Source organism: Mustela nivalis (assembly GCF_964662115.1).
Source record: "Mustela nivalis genome assembly, chromosome: X".
Lineage (NCBI taxonomy): Eukaryota > Metazoa > Chordata > Mammalia > Carnivora > Mustelidae > Mustela > Mustela nivalis.
This window is the reverse complement of record NC_139040.1, coordinates 93173954-93187683: the sequence shown is the minus strand read 5'-3', so window position 1 is coordinate 93187683 and position 13730 is coordinate 93173954. Positions and strand designations below refer to the sequence as shown.

Sequence of the window (13730 nt, the reverse complement as noted above, 5' to 3'; positions counted from 1 at the left end):
AGGGGGGTAAAGGGATGTGCAAAATGGGTGAAGGTGGTCAAAAGGTATAAACTACCAGTTATAAACTGAAAAAGTTCTGGAGATGTAACGTACAGCATGGTGACTCTAGTCATACATGTAGACTATGTATACAATACTGTATTACATATTTGAAAGTTGCTAAGAGAGTACATCTTAAAAGTCCCCATCATCAGAATAAAAAATTCTACAGTAAATATGGCAAGATGTTAACTAGATTTATGGCAGTGATCATTTCACAATGTATACAAATATCGAATCGCTACCTTATACCTCTGAAACTAACAGAATGTTGTATGCCAATTATATCTCACTTTAAAAAAGGACTCAACCCAAATTGTATAAACTTCAAACCTTGCGAAACTTGGGTTTCTCCCTGTTTTAGAGTGAATTGCTGTTTATTCGATGCCATCCTTGACACCATGAGAATTAGGGAACACGTGAAAGAAATGCAGAAGAGAACGCTTCCTCCCTGGGTCACTTTTTTCCCCTTTCTTTCTTTCTTTCTTTTTTTTTGAAATACTTTATTTATTTATTTGACAGAGAGAGAGAGAGATCACAAGTAGGTAAAGAGGCAGGTGGGGGGGGGAAGCAGGCTCCCCGCCAAGCAGAGAACCCAATGCGGGGCTCAATCCCCAGTCCCTGAGATTGCGACCAGAGCCAAAGGCAGAGGCTCAACCCACTGAGCCACCCAGGTGCCCCCCTGGGTCATTTTCTTATCCTGGACTTAGAATGTACTATGCAGCTAGGGGGTTGCAGAAGGGAGGTGAGGAGGTGGGCATCATAGTAAAGCAGCAGAACAGCTCTTAGGGAAGATTTTTGTCTAGAATGAACACTTACTTTTCTCTACTTTTGTCAGGAACTGGGAGAGGAGGAGGCAGAGGAGGAGGAGGAGGTGGTGAAGGAGGAAAGAAATCCATACTTAGAAGTTGCAGGAAGTGTCAGGCCTACCTAGCTATTGGCCATATATGGGATAATAACCATTTTCTTGTGTGAGATTTAGGAAATGTTATTAGATATCATTTTACTTAAACTTTTGCCATGTGGCATCAGTTATGTTGCCCAAATCTTTCTTTTTCACTACTTTGGAATTATTTTTATACCATACAAATGTGGATGAGTAGCAATTATGTGGGCTGGGATCTTCTAGATGTCAGATTAAGACTTACTTGTTGTTTCCATGTGTAGAGGAAAGTAGAAAATACTATATCTCATTTAGCTTGGGCGAAAGAGCAAGCAGCTTTCTTTTGTTAATAAAATCCCAAGAATAAAAATAAATTTCATTAACTAACACTCTCTGATTAGCTCTTAGTTTTATCATAGTTTGTCCCTTTCCTAAAAAGTATTGAAATGGGTATTTAGAAGATGGAAATTCCACTAGAAAAAAATGTTTTAGTCCAGAAGCTATTTTTTTAAAAATAGTTCCATTGGAACTGCTTTGCTGTAAAAAGTTACTGGAATTATTTTTATTTTATGCTGCTAAATCCATTGACTTCTGAGAAGTCTTTGTAGACTCTTCCATCCGCCCCCCAATCTGAGTTAGAAGTCTGTTTCTCCTGTTATTCCTCTCCTGTACTAACGTTTGAATATTTTTTACTTGGCTTACATTAAGAATTTTACCAACAACAGTGAATAGGATATCCCATGCTAAGAGCGGTGGGAAAAAAGTCTTTATAATCTGATTACACACAATTTGTGATGCTTTTAGAAATAGAATTAGTCAGTAAGGTAGTAAAAGAAATTTGGTAAGAAGTACCTAAAAGCTAAAGTATGAGAAGAATGCTGGCTCAAAAATCAAGGAAAAGAAAGTCATTTGCCCATGCAATTTTTTTAACCTTCCAATCATCTTCTTTGGTACATTATGTAGTACTACTAATATAGTTCACTCCCGCTGTGGTGGCCAGCCTCTGAGATGACACCCCAAAGATCTGTTCCTTTCAGTATTCATTCCCTTGTTCAGTCGCCTCCCTTCATGAGTTAAGGCCATCCCCATGCGACCAATAGAATTCAGGGGAAGCCATACTGCATGACGTCTGAGACCACATCTTAAGAGGCCTAGCAACTTATGTCTTGGTCTCTTGGAACATTCACTCTTGGAGCTCTCAGTACGATAGAGGAAGCCCAAACATCCAAAGGCCACCTTGCTGGAGAGAGCACACGGAGAGGCCCTGAGATTTCATGTACAGTGATTTCTGGCCAGTTCCCCAGCCATTTGAATCTTCCCTACTGAGGCTCTGCATGTAGCATAGAACAGAGTTCAATTGTCCCTGTGGAGCCCCGCCTTAATTTCAGATTTGTAAGCAAAGCAAGTAATTGTTTTGTTTCAGTTTAAGTTTCAGGCAATTTGTTGAGCAGCAATAAGTGATGGGGGCACTCCTTCCTGTCCCTTCTCCTTCACTTGTCAGGTGGTCTTCATTGAGTGCAGAGTGAGCAAGTATGTGTCAGGTCAACTCAAGAACAGGGACTTTTCCAGCTGCTGTTGTTGGGGTAGTTGACTTGTTCATGCTGCATAGACAGACGTCTTCAAGTCTGTCTTCTGAGAAGTACTGTGCCACTTCTGTGGTCAAGACACATGGGAACCCAGACTCTCTCAGGAACCTGTGGCCAGGTGTAAACGCACAACCCAACTTTTTAATGTAGCTGAGTATATCTATTAAGCTGAATATGAAGGGCAGCATTCCACAGAAAAGAAGTCACAAGGGAGTAAGTAACAGAAGGGGATAGGCCAAAGGATCAACCAATTTCTGTCTGGACTCTTCGGAGTTAAGAGGTGCCAGCACATGTCCCCTTCGTAGGATCTGCTCCCCACCCATGTTTGTGATGAGAAGTTCATCCTTGCAGCTGCAGCAGTTAGACCAAGGGTGTGCACTTGACCGATGGAGAACCATTCTAGTATTGACTGGCCAGCAACTTATGTGGTTATCTTCCTAGAGGATCTGAACTAAGATATAAAGAGATTGTAGCATACACTTGGACAGAAAGGCCATGAGGAATCAGGGTAGGATAGCCGTTCTCAGCCACATATATGGTGTATGCTGATGAGTACATAAAGGGAGTTGGTTTGCATAGAAAAGTGGTGATGAGAATCTATGATGGGGAGGAGGGAGAAAAAAGGAGCAGAAAAAGAGGAGTAAGAAAGAGAAAAAAAAAGAGAGCATGACAGAGCTCTATTATTAGCTCTGTTCCTTGGCTTTCTAGTCCCCCGTTTTAAAATTTTAATTTAATTTGATTCTTTATTTTATTTTTGGGCAGGGGTGCTGGTGGGATGGTGTTTAACAGAATAAGGACTTTATCTTCCCTTTTGCTTAGGGTCCCTGAAAAGATCATTGTCAGATATAGATTTTTGTTTTAGGTTTGATTTTCTCATTAATGAATACTTCAAAACTAGGAGAATTTTCAGGGTTGTTTCTGTAAAATTGGTTTTGTTGTTTGTTCATTAAGAGGAAGAGCATCACTGGGGGACAGAGCTCCCATAGGCATCAGAAGGCCTAAACAGATACTTCTTTACTTTTTTAATTCAGATGAATCAGAAAGGAATGCATTCAGGGTAGGAGGGAGCACTGAACAACTCAGGCTCTGGGTTTTTCTAGAACCTGGTCAATCATTCTCATTGTAACCACAGATTAGTCCCTTTATCTCCATAGACCTGTTTCCCCCACTGCAACGACATAATGGTCACAATTTTAACATTCTATGACTATAAAATATCTAGGTGTCTTATCCAAAACACCCACACATACACCTTTCATTTCAATTGGAAGAAGAAAAAGTATGTACAGTTTAAAGGCCCTATTGCCTAAGATCTAGAACTTAAATTTGCAGTAATCTCTAATACTTGAGCACATGCCCTTTTCTTCCTGATTGTGTAATAAGAAGCAGGAAGTGAAAAAGGGAACATTCTTAATGCTCAAGTTAAGTCAGAGACTCATTTAGGATATACACTAGTGTGAATAAGTGTGGGAAAGTAAAAAGATAACCAAATTTGAACCTGACCTGATCCACATTTGGTGTCCTACCAAGATGTCAAAATACTCAGACAACCGAAGCAAGAACTTGCTTTTTTTTTTTTTTTAAGTGGGGGTTGGGGCAGAGGGAGAGGGAGAGAGAATCTTAAGCAAGCTACACCCCAGAGCAGCCTGGGGCAGCAGAGAGCTCCTTCTCACCACCTGAGATCATGCCCTGAACCAGTATCAAGAGTCCCACGCTTGACCGACTGAGCCACCGAGGCACCCTTTTCTATCACATAAGCAATACATGTGTATTGCAGTAAACTTGGCCCAAATGAAACAAATGTTAATATTTAGTGTATATATATTTAATACCTTCATACAAACCCTATACCATTTGCTTAGAGCTGACTGCTTATATGGCAATGCTTATGTCCTCCACTAGGCTATAAATTTCACAAGAACCCTTTACTATAAAACCCCCCTCCTTCACGACACACACACTTAATTCACTTTCTTTGATAAGGAATATAGAAAAGAGGTTATAAATACTTCCTTCACTAGCATGCATTCATTCATGCATTCATCTGACAAACGTTTTACTGAGCGTCTACCATGGAGCTGAGCCAGGCCTAAGGAATTCAAAGATACATGCTCTTTTAAGAAAGGCCTTTTGGGGCGCCTGGGTGGCTCAGTGGGTTAAGCCGCTGCCTTCAGCTCGGGTCATGATCTCAGGGTCCTGGGATCGAGTCCCGCATCGGGCTCTCTGCTCGGCAGGGAGCCTGCTTTCTCCTCTCTCTCTCTCTCTGCCTGCCTCTCTGCCTACTTGTAATCTCTCTCTGTCAAATAAATAAATAAAATCTTAAAAAAAAAAAAAAGGCCTTTTGGCCTCAAGAAATTCACATTTCCAAAAGGGAATGAATACACAAATAATTATTTTACTAAGTACTTGTGCAATTTCAGAGTGAAATGTAGGAATATTAAGAAAGCTCAGAAGAGGAGGCAAAAGGGGGTGTGTGGTTGAGGGAAGTTTCCGGAGGGGCGACACTACTCAAACGATGTGGCGGGAGGGAGGGGAGAAAACTACGAATTTCAGGGCCTCTTCCTGTGTCAGCCGCAATTCCTGTTCCCTCACCACTTGCATCATAAAACTGAAGCTTAATGCTCAACTAGGGAGCCTTCCCGCGCCTAGAACTTGGTAACTGAGAACCAAGGGCAAAAAGACAAGCCTGCCAAAGCGGGACCCTGAGCAGCTAGAGATCCCCACGGTGTCCTCGGAGGGGCGGGGCCGGACTAGGGGGCGGGGTCGGCTGTGCGTGCGCCAGAGCCCCCAGGACCCGCCACTGGGGGCTGGCGCCGGAGCGGGGCGTGGATTGGTTGTGTGCGTACGTCGTCCTCTCCTCATAGGCAGCGCAGGACTGCTCTCGGGGCTTTGATTGGCTCACTGGGCGCTGAATGGTCATTGGCTGCAATGGGTCGTCTGGGCGACTGAGAGGAAAAAAGAGAAGGGGTGTTGGGCCTGGCGGGCTAACCCGGGCTGGGGACTGCTGGGCCGTTTCGCTGGGCGGTGTCCGGAGAGCTACGGGGCCCGGGCGCCCGGGGTTCACGCCACACTCCCAGGGGATACCTGAACGAGCGGGCCGGCGGGGAGTGGCCGGGACCATGGGGTGCTTCTTCTCCAACAGGCGGAAGGCTGAGAAGGAGTCGCAGCCCGAGGGCGGGGAGGGGCGGCCGAAGCAGTACAGCTGGGACCAGCGCGAGAAGGTAACCAAAGTCCGGTGGCCCCTGGTCTCAGCCCTTCCAGAGCCGCTCGGCGAGGGTCCCTTGCGGCCCGGGAGCGCGGAGGGGGCCGACCCAGCAGCTGCAGCTCTCTTGCGTGCGCTCTCCTCTCCCACGCGAGTAGTTGAAGTCGGGGGGAGTGACTTTTTGGGGTGCGGTGAAATACCCCGCTGGAGGGGGCGTCACGGGGAATTGTGAAGCGGTGCAGGGGGCCTTAGAGCTCATTGTCAGAGCCCTGGGGGCTTTCCCTGCGGTCCCAGGATGGACTCCAGGGAAAGAGGTCGTGAATGCCCCGAATCTCAAATCTGCTCATTTCACCCGCAGCGCCCAGCGGGGTTTTGTCCAGTCCTCGAGTTACGCGTGGGACCGATTCTCATCTTTATTCGCAGCTCATGTTCGTCTGTGACTGTTTTCTCTTTTGTCTGCCCTAGCCGGTAAATCTCTTTGGTGCCTAATGGTATATTCCACTGCTGAATTTTCTCAGTTAACAAAGTGGACTCTTGAACGTATGGCTTTGCTTTTTCCTCCTCTTCCAGTTACCCAAAAGGAATAATGAAAATCAAAGTCAGTCTTGACACGAATGTCAGGACTGTATGGTGAAAATAACCAGCATAAACCAAGCAATATTTTGCTATTGTTTTCAATGAATGAAAACGCCCTTCTTTTCACTTTTGTATATAGCCAGCAATGAGACAGCTTTGAAACGTCCCCTAGTGTTGCACAAAACACACTTAGTCATAAATTTCATAATGTTTCCTCTTTCCTCATAGTTCTGCATTTTGTGCTTAGTAAAATACTTTGATAGGTTTGGCAATTACTTTTCTTTTCCAAACAAAAGGATGTTTAGGGGGTATAGCTCAGTGGTAGAGCATTTGACTGCAAAAGGATGTTTAAATATTTCCCTGATGCCGAGTGATTTGGAGCACTTTTTCATGTGTCTGTTGGCCATCTGAATGTCTTCTTTGCAGAAATGTCTGTTCATGTCCTCTGCCCATTTCTTGATTGGATTAATGAAACAACATGGGATTGGGAGGGAGACAAACCATAAGTGACTCTTAATCTCACAAAACAAACTGAGGGTTGCTGGGGGGAGGGGGTTTGGGAGAAGGGGGTGGGATTATGGACATTGGGGAGGGTATGTGCTTTGGTGAGTGCTGTGAAGTGTGTAAACCTGGTGATTCACAGACCTGTACCCCTGGGGATAAAAATATATGTTTATAAAAAATAAAAAATTAAACATGCCAAAAAAAACATTAAAAAATTTAAAAAAAGAAAATGAGCAAAATGAAAAAAAAAAAGGATGTTTAAATAAACGTTATGAACAATTACCTCCTTGCTTGATGCAACATATATTGACCCATGGATACTTTATAGTGAAGTTCATATTCATGTTATGATTTCATAGATCTTCCTGCATGATTTTCAGTCGCCAGAATGATTTATTCATGGAAACTCAGTTCTCCAAGTGACAGATTTAAGCAATGGGAAGCTTTTTGCAGAATTCTGAACTGCATCTTTCTACCCGGTTTCTCAGATCTTTCTTGGGTTGCATGGTATATTAATTCTCTTATCTGTACTTGATAGCATCATTTTACTGCATAAGAATGGAAAGTACTATGCTCTCTGTCATAGAAGATTGCACCTATCATTCGAAGTTACTTGGCAGACAGTTTTTAAAAGATTGATTTCCTCAACCTTAGTATTTCTAATACTCTTTAACCTTGAATTCTCTGTCATAGAGAGGCTTGTGTATTTGATTTTTACTTTAGCTTTTTGTTTTGAAACCATAGGCTAAAACGAAAGTGCTTTTATTTATTTACTTATTTCGAGTAGTCTCAGTTGCCCTTTGACTCATTACTTCATAAAGATGGTCTTACAGTTAACCTTTATTAACATAATGTTCAGGTTGGTTAGAATCTCATGTTAATCTTTCTCCTTGTATTTATTTTTTTTAGATTTTATTTATTTATTTATTTGAGATAAAGAGATGGAGAGGGACGAGCAGACTCTGGGCTGAGCGCACAGGCCAATGCAGAGCTCTTCCACCAGCTTAAGATCATGACCTGAGCCAAAATCAAGAGCCAGAGACCCAACTGACTGAGCCACCCAGGCTCCGCTTTCTCCTTTTAGTTACATGGATGTATTCTGTGATTTTTTTTTTTCTTTTACCAACTTCTAAAATTTTTACATATGAGCATATAGTAAACTTTCATTTGTAGACAGTTTTGAGCTTACAGGGAACATTTTTGGAGAATACTAGTAGGTACTGTAGTTGTAGAGGTGTAAGACATATTACTGGGTATGTAAAATAAGTTCATGCTTCTGATACTGTGCATAATAAAAGTTAAAGTATTGATCAACTCACCTAGTCAGAATTTTTCTAACTAAATAAACATTATTATATTTTGAAAACAACCCAATTAAAAAAAATCTATTGGATCATTGGAGAAAGAGAATTACTAGTTTACATTTTGAGACCGTGGAGGTACCACATTACCCAACATTGCTTTCCCTTTTGGGGATTTTTCTTTAGGAGTATTCTATTTTACTTTGATTTGATTTGGTTTGATTTGTCAGAGAGAGAGAACACTAGCACAAGCAGAGGGAACAGCAGGCAGAAGGAGAAGCAGGCTCCCCGCTGAACAAGGAGCCCGATGTGGGACCCTGGGATCATCACCTGAACCAGAGGCAGACGCTTAACTGAATGAGCGACCCAGGCATCCCTTCCTTTGGAATCATTAGGAGCATACCCTAGGGTGCCTCATTTTATATGATTTTTAAAGATATTTTTTCTAGTTCTTCATCTCTCATGAGGCCAATTTAGGCTAGTGTACGAATGCTCTGTATTAGTCCAGGGATACTTCTACTGAGTTTAGCACAATCTTGCTTGGTCCTAAAAGATCTTAGTTGTACCTTAAAAGGAACAGAATGCAAATACAGCCCAGAGAATGTAAGTGAGATATGTTTTAAATTTACATCAGATAATTACCATTCAACTTAAAAACATAATCCATTGCCTGAAAAGTTTCCTTGCAATTTGGAAAAGTGGTGTTTAAATTTTTCCTTAGGTTGTGTAATCAGAGTATCTTTGTCAAGAGGCACCCTCTGGGCTTTGGGTTTTGAGTTGTGTAATTGGGTCAGTCTTGGGGGACTGAAGCTAGGAGCAATTGTCTCAATTAGAATGTTTGGAGACTAAGTGTTGTCATGGCGACTGATATACTGTCATCAACAGTATATGAAGCTTATGTTCTATCGCTGCTAACTTTGAAAAAGTGAAAAGCTTACTGTACAACTACTACATTGGCATGAGAAATATTTTTAGATTGTAAGATTGTTTAAAACGTCATAACATATGGGGCGCCTGGCTGGCTCAGTGGGTTAAGCCTCTGCCTTTGGCTCAGGTCATGATCTCAGGGTCCTGGGATTGAGCCCCACATCGGGCTCTCTGCTCAGCAGGGATCCTGCTTCCCCCCCTCTGCCTACTTGTGATCTCTCTCTCTGTGTCAAATAAATAAATACAATCTTTTTTAAAAAGTCCTAACATATAGTGTGTTATTAGTGTCAGGGGTAGAATTTAGTGATTCCTCAGTTGCATATAACACCCTGTGCTTAATTCCATTAAGGGCCCTTCTTAATGCCCATTCCCCAATTACCTCATCCCGTCTCCCTCCTCCCCTCCAGTAGCCCTCTGTTCATTCACTATTGTCAAGAGTCTCTTATGGTTTACCTCTCTCTCCATTTTTACCTTATTTTATTTTTCCTTCCCTTCCCCTGTGTTCATCTGTTTTGTTTCTTAAGTTCCACATATAAGTGAAACCATTTGGTATTTGTCTTTCTCTGACTTAGTTCATTTAGCATAGAGGGTATTACTCTAGTTCCATCCATTTTTAAATTACTTGGAAAGAAATGCTTTTATCCTTTTTATCTGTATGCTGCCTCTCATGGCTAGGCAAATTATTCAATATATAGGTACTCAAACACCAAGGAAGACTCAAAATTATAAAAATTATCCCTGCTCTTAAAGAGCTGACTGCTTTTATTGAGTTAAAACAGGAAATATTTAAGTGCAAACAAGGAAAATATGAGTGGTACAGAAAAGTAGTTTTCATTTTCCAGTTATTCATACCATTACTTCTCCTAGGTAATAGCAATGAGGATTAGTCCTCTAAACAATGATGGCATAAGTATGAAAATTGTGAATTTGAGTATGGGCAACACATCATGTATCCATTACATTTGTCTCATATTTGATAGAAATAAAACTGAACAAAAGCCTTATACCAGAGATTCAAGTAACTGCATTTTATTTGGTGTCTGTTTCATGACTTTGGATAAAGCAGTCCATTCATACATTTCAGGTTCTTGGCTATAAAATGCGACGGTGCCCAAGATTTCTCTACTGTTTTACAGGGTGAAGCACTGTCCTGACAAAAGGGGGTTAGACAGTAATAATCACCTGTGAAGATAGAACTCAGACCAGAGATTGGACAGGACACAACTGGTCTTATTATAAAAGCAGATCATAATTCTTGGTGTGGTTCCTCAGTGGAAGGCATGGCTTTGTGAGGAACTGATCTCCACATTAGTCAAAAGATTCAGACAGTGGTTCGATGGCCACTTATTAGAAAGAAGTATCTGCTCTGAGTAGGGGGCTAAATGCTGTTTTTAGCCTTTTAAATCTGTAAAGTACATATTCTAGGTATCCATTGCTGCCTACCAAACCAAACTGCTCTAAAACTCAGTGGCTTAGACTAATGGCAAGTATTTATTTTGTTCACAACTCGGCAATTTGGGTAGGGTATAGCAAGGTTGGCTCTCTGCCATATCAGATGCAGCAGTTCGACTGGGGGCCCAAGGATCTCCTTTCAATACGGCTTAATGGCAGTGCTGGCTGGCAAGTTGATCCTGGAGTTTGGCTAGGCTGAGGGCCAGTGGCCTCTTCATGCAGTCTAAGCTTCTGCACAGCATGATGGCTGGGTTCCAAGGGCAGGTGTCCTCTAAGAGAGACCAGGAGAAGCTGCATGGCTTTTCAAACTAGCCTCTTAAGTGATGTACCTTACTTTGCCACATTCTCTTGGTTGAGGTAGTCACAAATGCCCACCCATTTGTGGCCCTCCTCCATGGGAGGAGGATCAAAGAATTTGTCTACAGGTTTTTAAATCTTTTACATAAAGTTGTTGTTACTTGGTTACTTTGTTTTTTAAAGGTGGTAAGTAGCTCTTTGTTTATTCATTTTATGAACAGCTTTATCACTAATCATCAGGGAAGTGCAGATTAAAACCACAGTGAGGGGTGCCTGGGTGGCTCAGTGCATTAAGCCTCAGGAGTCTTGATTTCAGGCTCAGGTCATGATCTCAGTGTCATGAGATAGAGCCCCATGTTGGGCTTGGCACTCAGCAGGGAGTCTGCTTGAGATTCTCTCCCTCTCACTTTGCTCCTCCCCCTGCTTGAGAGCGTGGTCTTTCTTTCTCAAATAAATAAAAAAATAAATCGTTAAAAAAAAATACAATGAAATATCACCTCACACCTGCCAGAATGGCTAAAATCAAAAACTCAAGAAACAAGTGTTGGCGAGGATGTGGAGCAAAAGGCATCCTCTTGCACCGTTGCTGTTGGTGGAAACGTGCACTGGGGTGGAATACAAGGTGGAAGCTCCTCAAAAAATAAAAAGTAGAACTACCCACTATCCGTAATCACACTACTGGGTAGTTGCCCAAAAAATGCAAAACACTAATTTGCACCCCCGTGTTTATTGCAGCATCATTCACAATAGCCAAATTATGGAAGCAGCCCAAGTGTCCCATCAATAGATGAATGGATAAAGAAGATGTGGTGTCCATGTAATGGAATAATACTCAGCCACAGAAAAAAATGAAATCTTGCCATTTGCAAAAACATGGATGGAGCTAGAGAGTATAATGCTAAACGAAATAAGCCAGTCAAAGAAAGACGAATAGCATATGATTTCACTTATGTAGAGTTTAAGAAACAAATGAACAAAGGAAAAAAAAAGACAAACCAGAAAACAGACTTGTAACTGTAAAGAACAAACTGGTGGTTACCAGAGGGGAGGTTGGGTGGGCGGGCCTGGGTAAAACAGGTAAAGGGGATCAAGAATATACTTACCTTGGTGAGCACTGGCTAACGTATGGAACTGCTGAATCACTATATTGTACACCTGAAACATAACATTGTATGTTAACTACACTGGAATGAAAATTTGAAAACCAGAAAAATGTATCTTGGTGTCCTAAAAAGGACTAGAAATAAATGTCTAAATTATCTAAAGTTTTGGTAAGAAGCACACCTTATTTTTATAATCAGATATACTTGCAGTGTATGTAAATAGAAATATTAATAAAAATGTGATCTCTGGGGGAAAATATGTGATTAATGAATGGATACCTATAAAAGACTAATACAGATTTCTGCTTGACTCTTATTTTATTATAATACTATTCGAATTTGTATAAGCATGAAGCCAGGCATAAATCCCATATGTTTACACCATCCTAAAGTGATTAAATAAAAAGAAAAATTGAGGCACATGGAAGTATGAAACTAATAAAATTGAACAGTTTTAATATAAAAAATAGCTTTATTGACATACATCTACCATACAGTTTACTCACTTAAAGTATATAGTTCAGTAGTTTTAGTAAGTTCACAGGGTTATGATACCATCACTAAAATTTTAGAACATTTTCATTACCCACAAAAGAAACCCATACCTATTAGTAGTTATTCCCACTTCCCTCTCCACCCCCCCCCACCAGCCTTGGGAAACCACAATTTTACTTTCTATCTCTGCAGATTTGCCTATTTTACACATTTCATATAAATGGAATCACACAGTATTTGGCCTTTTGTTAACTGGCTTTTTTCACTTAGCATGTCTTTGAGAGTCATGCATATTATAACAATCATCAGTGTAGTATTCCTTTTTATTAGTGAATACTATTCCACAGAATAGATATTTACTTATAAATTTTACTTGTCCAATTTATTTATCCATTCATCAATTGATGGACATTTGGGTTATTTTCACTTTTTGGCCATTACAAATAATGCTGCTATGAATATTTGTGTACAATTTTTTATGTGGACATAATATTTCTCTTGGGAATATACCTAGGCATGGTATTCCTGAGTCATATAGTAATTCTATGTTTAACTTTTTGAAGATCTGCTGAACTTTTTTAAAGTGTCTGCACCATTTTATATTTCTACCAAGAGTGTGCAGAGGGTTCAAATTTTTTCACTTACATAAAGTTTTGGTAAAGGGGAAAAGCACAGAGAGTGAAAAGTATATGGGACTGGGGTTTTAATATGTATTCTATACACCAGTATACCCTTATTGGGGAAGGCCTTTAGCTTTTCCAGCCCTCAATTTCTTAACATCCACTCCAGTTCTCGAATTCTTTGAGCGTCTCTGCGCAGGGAGGGTAAGCATGGCTAGATGCATTCAGGCAAATCAGGGTGAAGAAAGGGAATGTGATAGGGTGGTAAAATTAGGTTAAGATTAGGTTAGATGGTATGGAAAATCCTTTTCAAACCTAAAATTTCATAATTCTATTTTGTGGTTATGAATTTAGCAACACAGTGAACTAATATACAGTGTTTCACCTTCTTTGTCCTCAGTGTACATAAGATCAAGGTACTGGTATTTATTATTATTTCTTTTTTTTAGAAGATTTTATTTATTTATTTAACAGAGATCACAAGTAGGCAGAGAGAGGGGGAAGCAGGCTCCCCGCTGAGCAGAGAGTCTGATGCGGGGCTCGATCCCAGGACCCTGAGATCATGACCTGAGCCGAAGGCAGAGGCTCAACCCACTGAGCCACCCAGGTGCCCCTATTATTATTTCTATAATTTCATGGCACTGCCACTTTCATTTATGAAATAACCTTTCAGCTATGTAACTGTGTAGTCCTAAAACTGATTTAACGATGTTGAAATTTTTTTAAAAGATTTTATTTATTTATT

General features: G+C 40.9%; 1 protein-coding gene across 1 annotated transcript in view; it reads left to right on the top strand.

Moving 5' to 3' along the window:
- The first annotated feature begins 5396 nt into the window (after nucleotides 1-5396).
- The window catches only part of RP2 (RP2 activator of ARL3 GTPase), a 49156-nt gene continuing 40822 nt past the window's right edge, over nucleotides 5397-13730 (top strand). Inside the window, exon 1 of the mRNA XM_082718209.1 lies at nucleotides 5397-5729. Coding sequence (XP_082574335.1) covers nucleotides 5421-5729 — 309 coding nt within the window. The 5' untranslated portion in view covers nucleotides 5397-5420. The remainder of the gene's footprint in view (nucleotides 5730-13730) is intronic.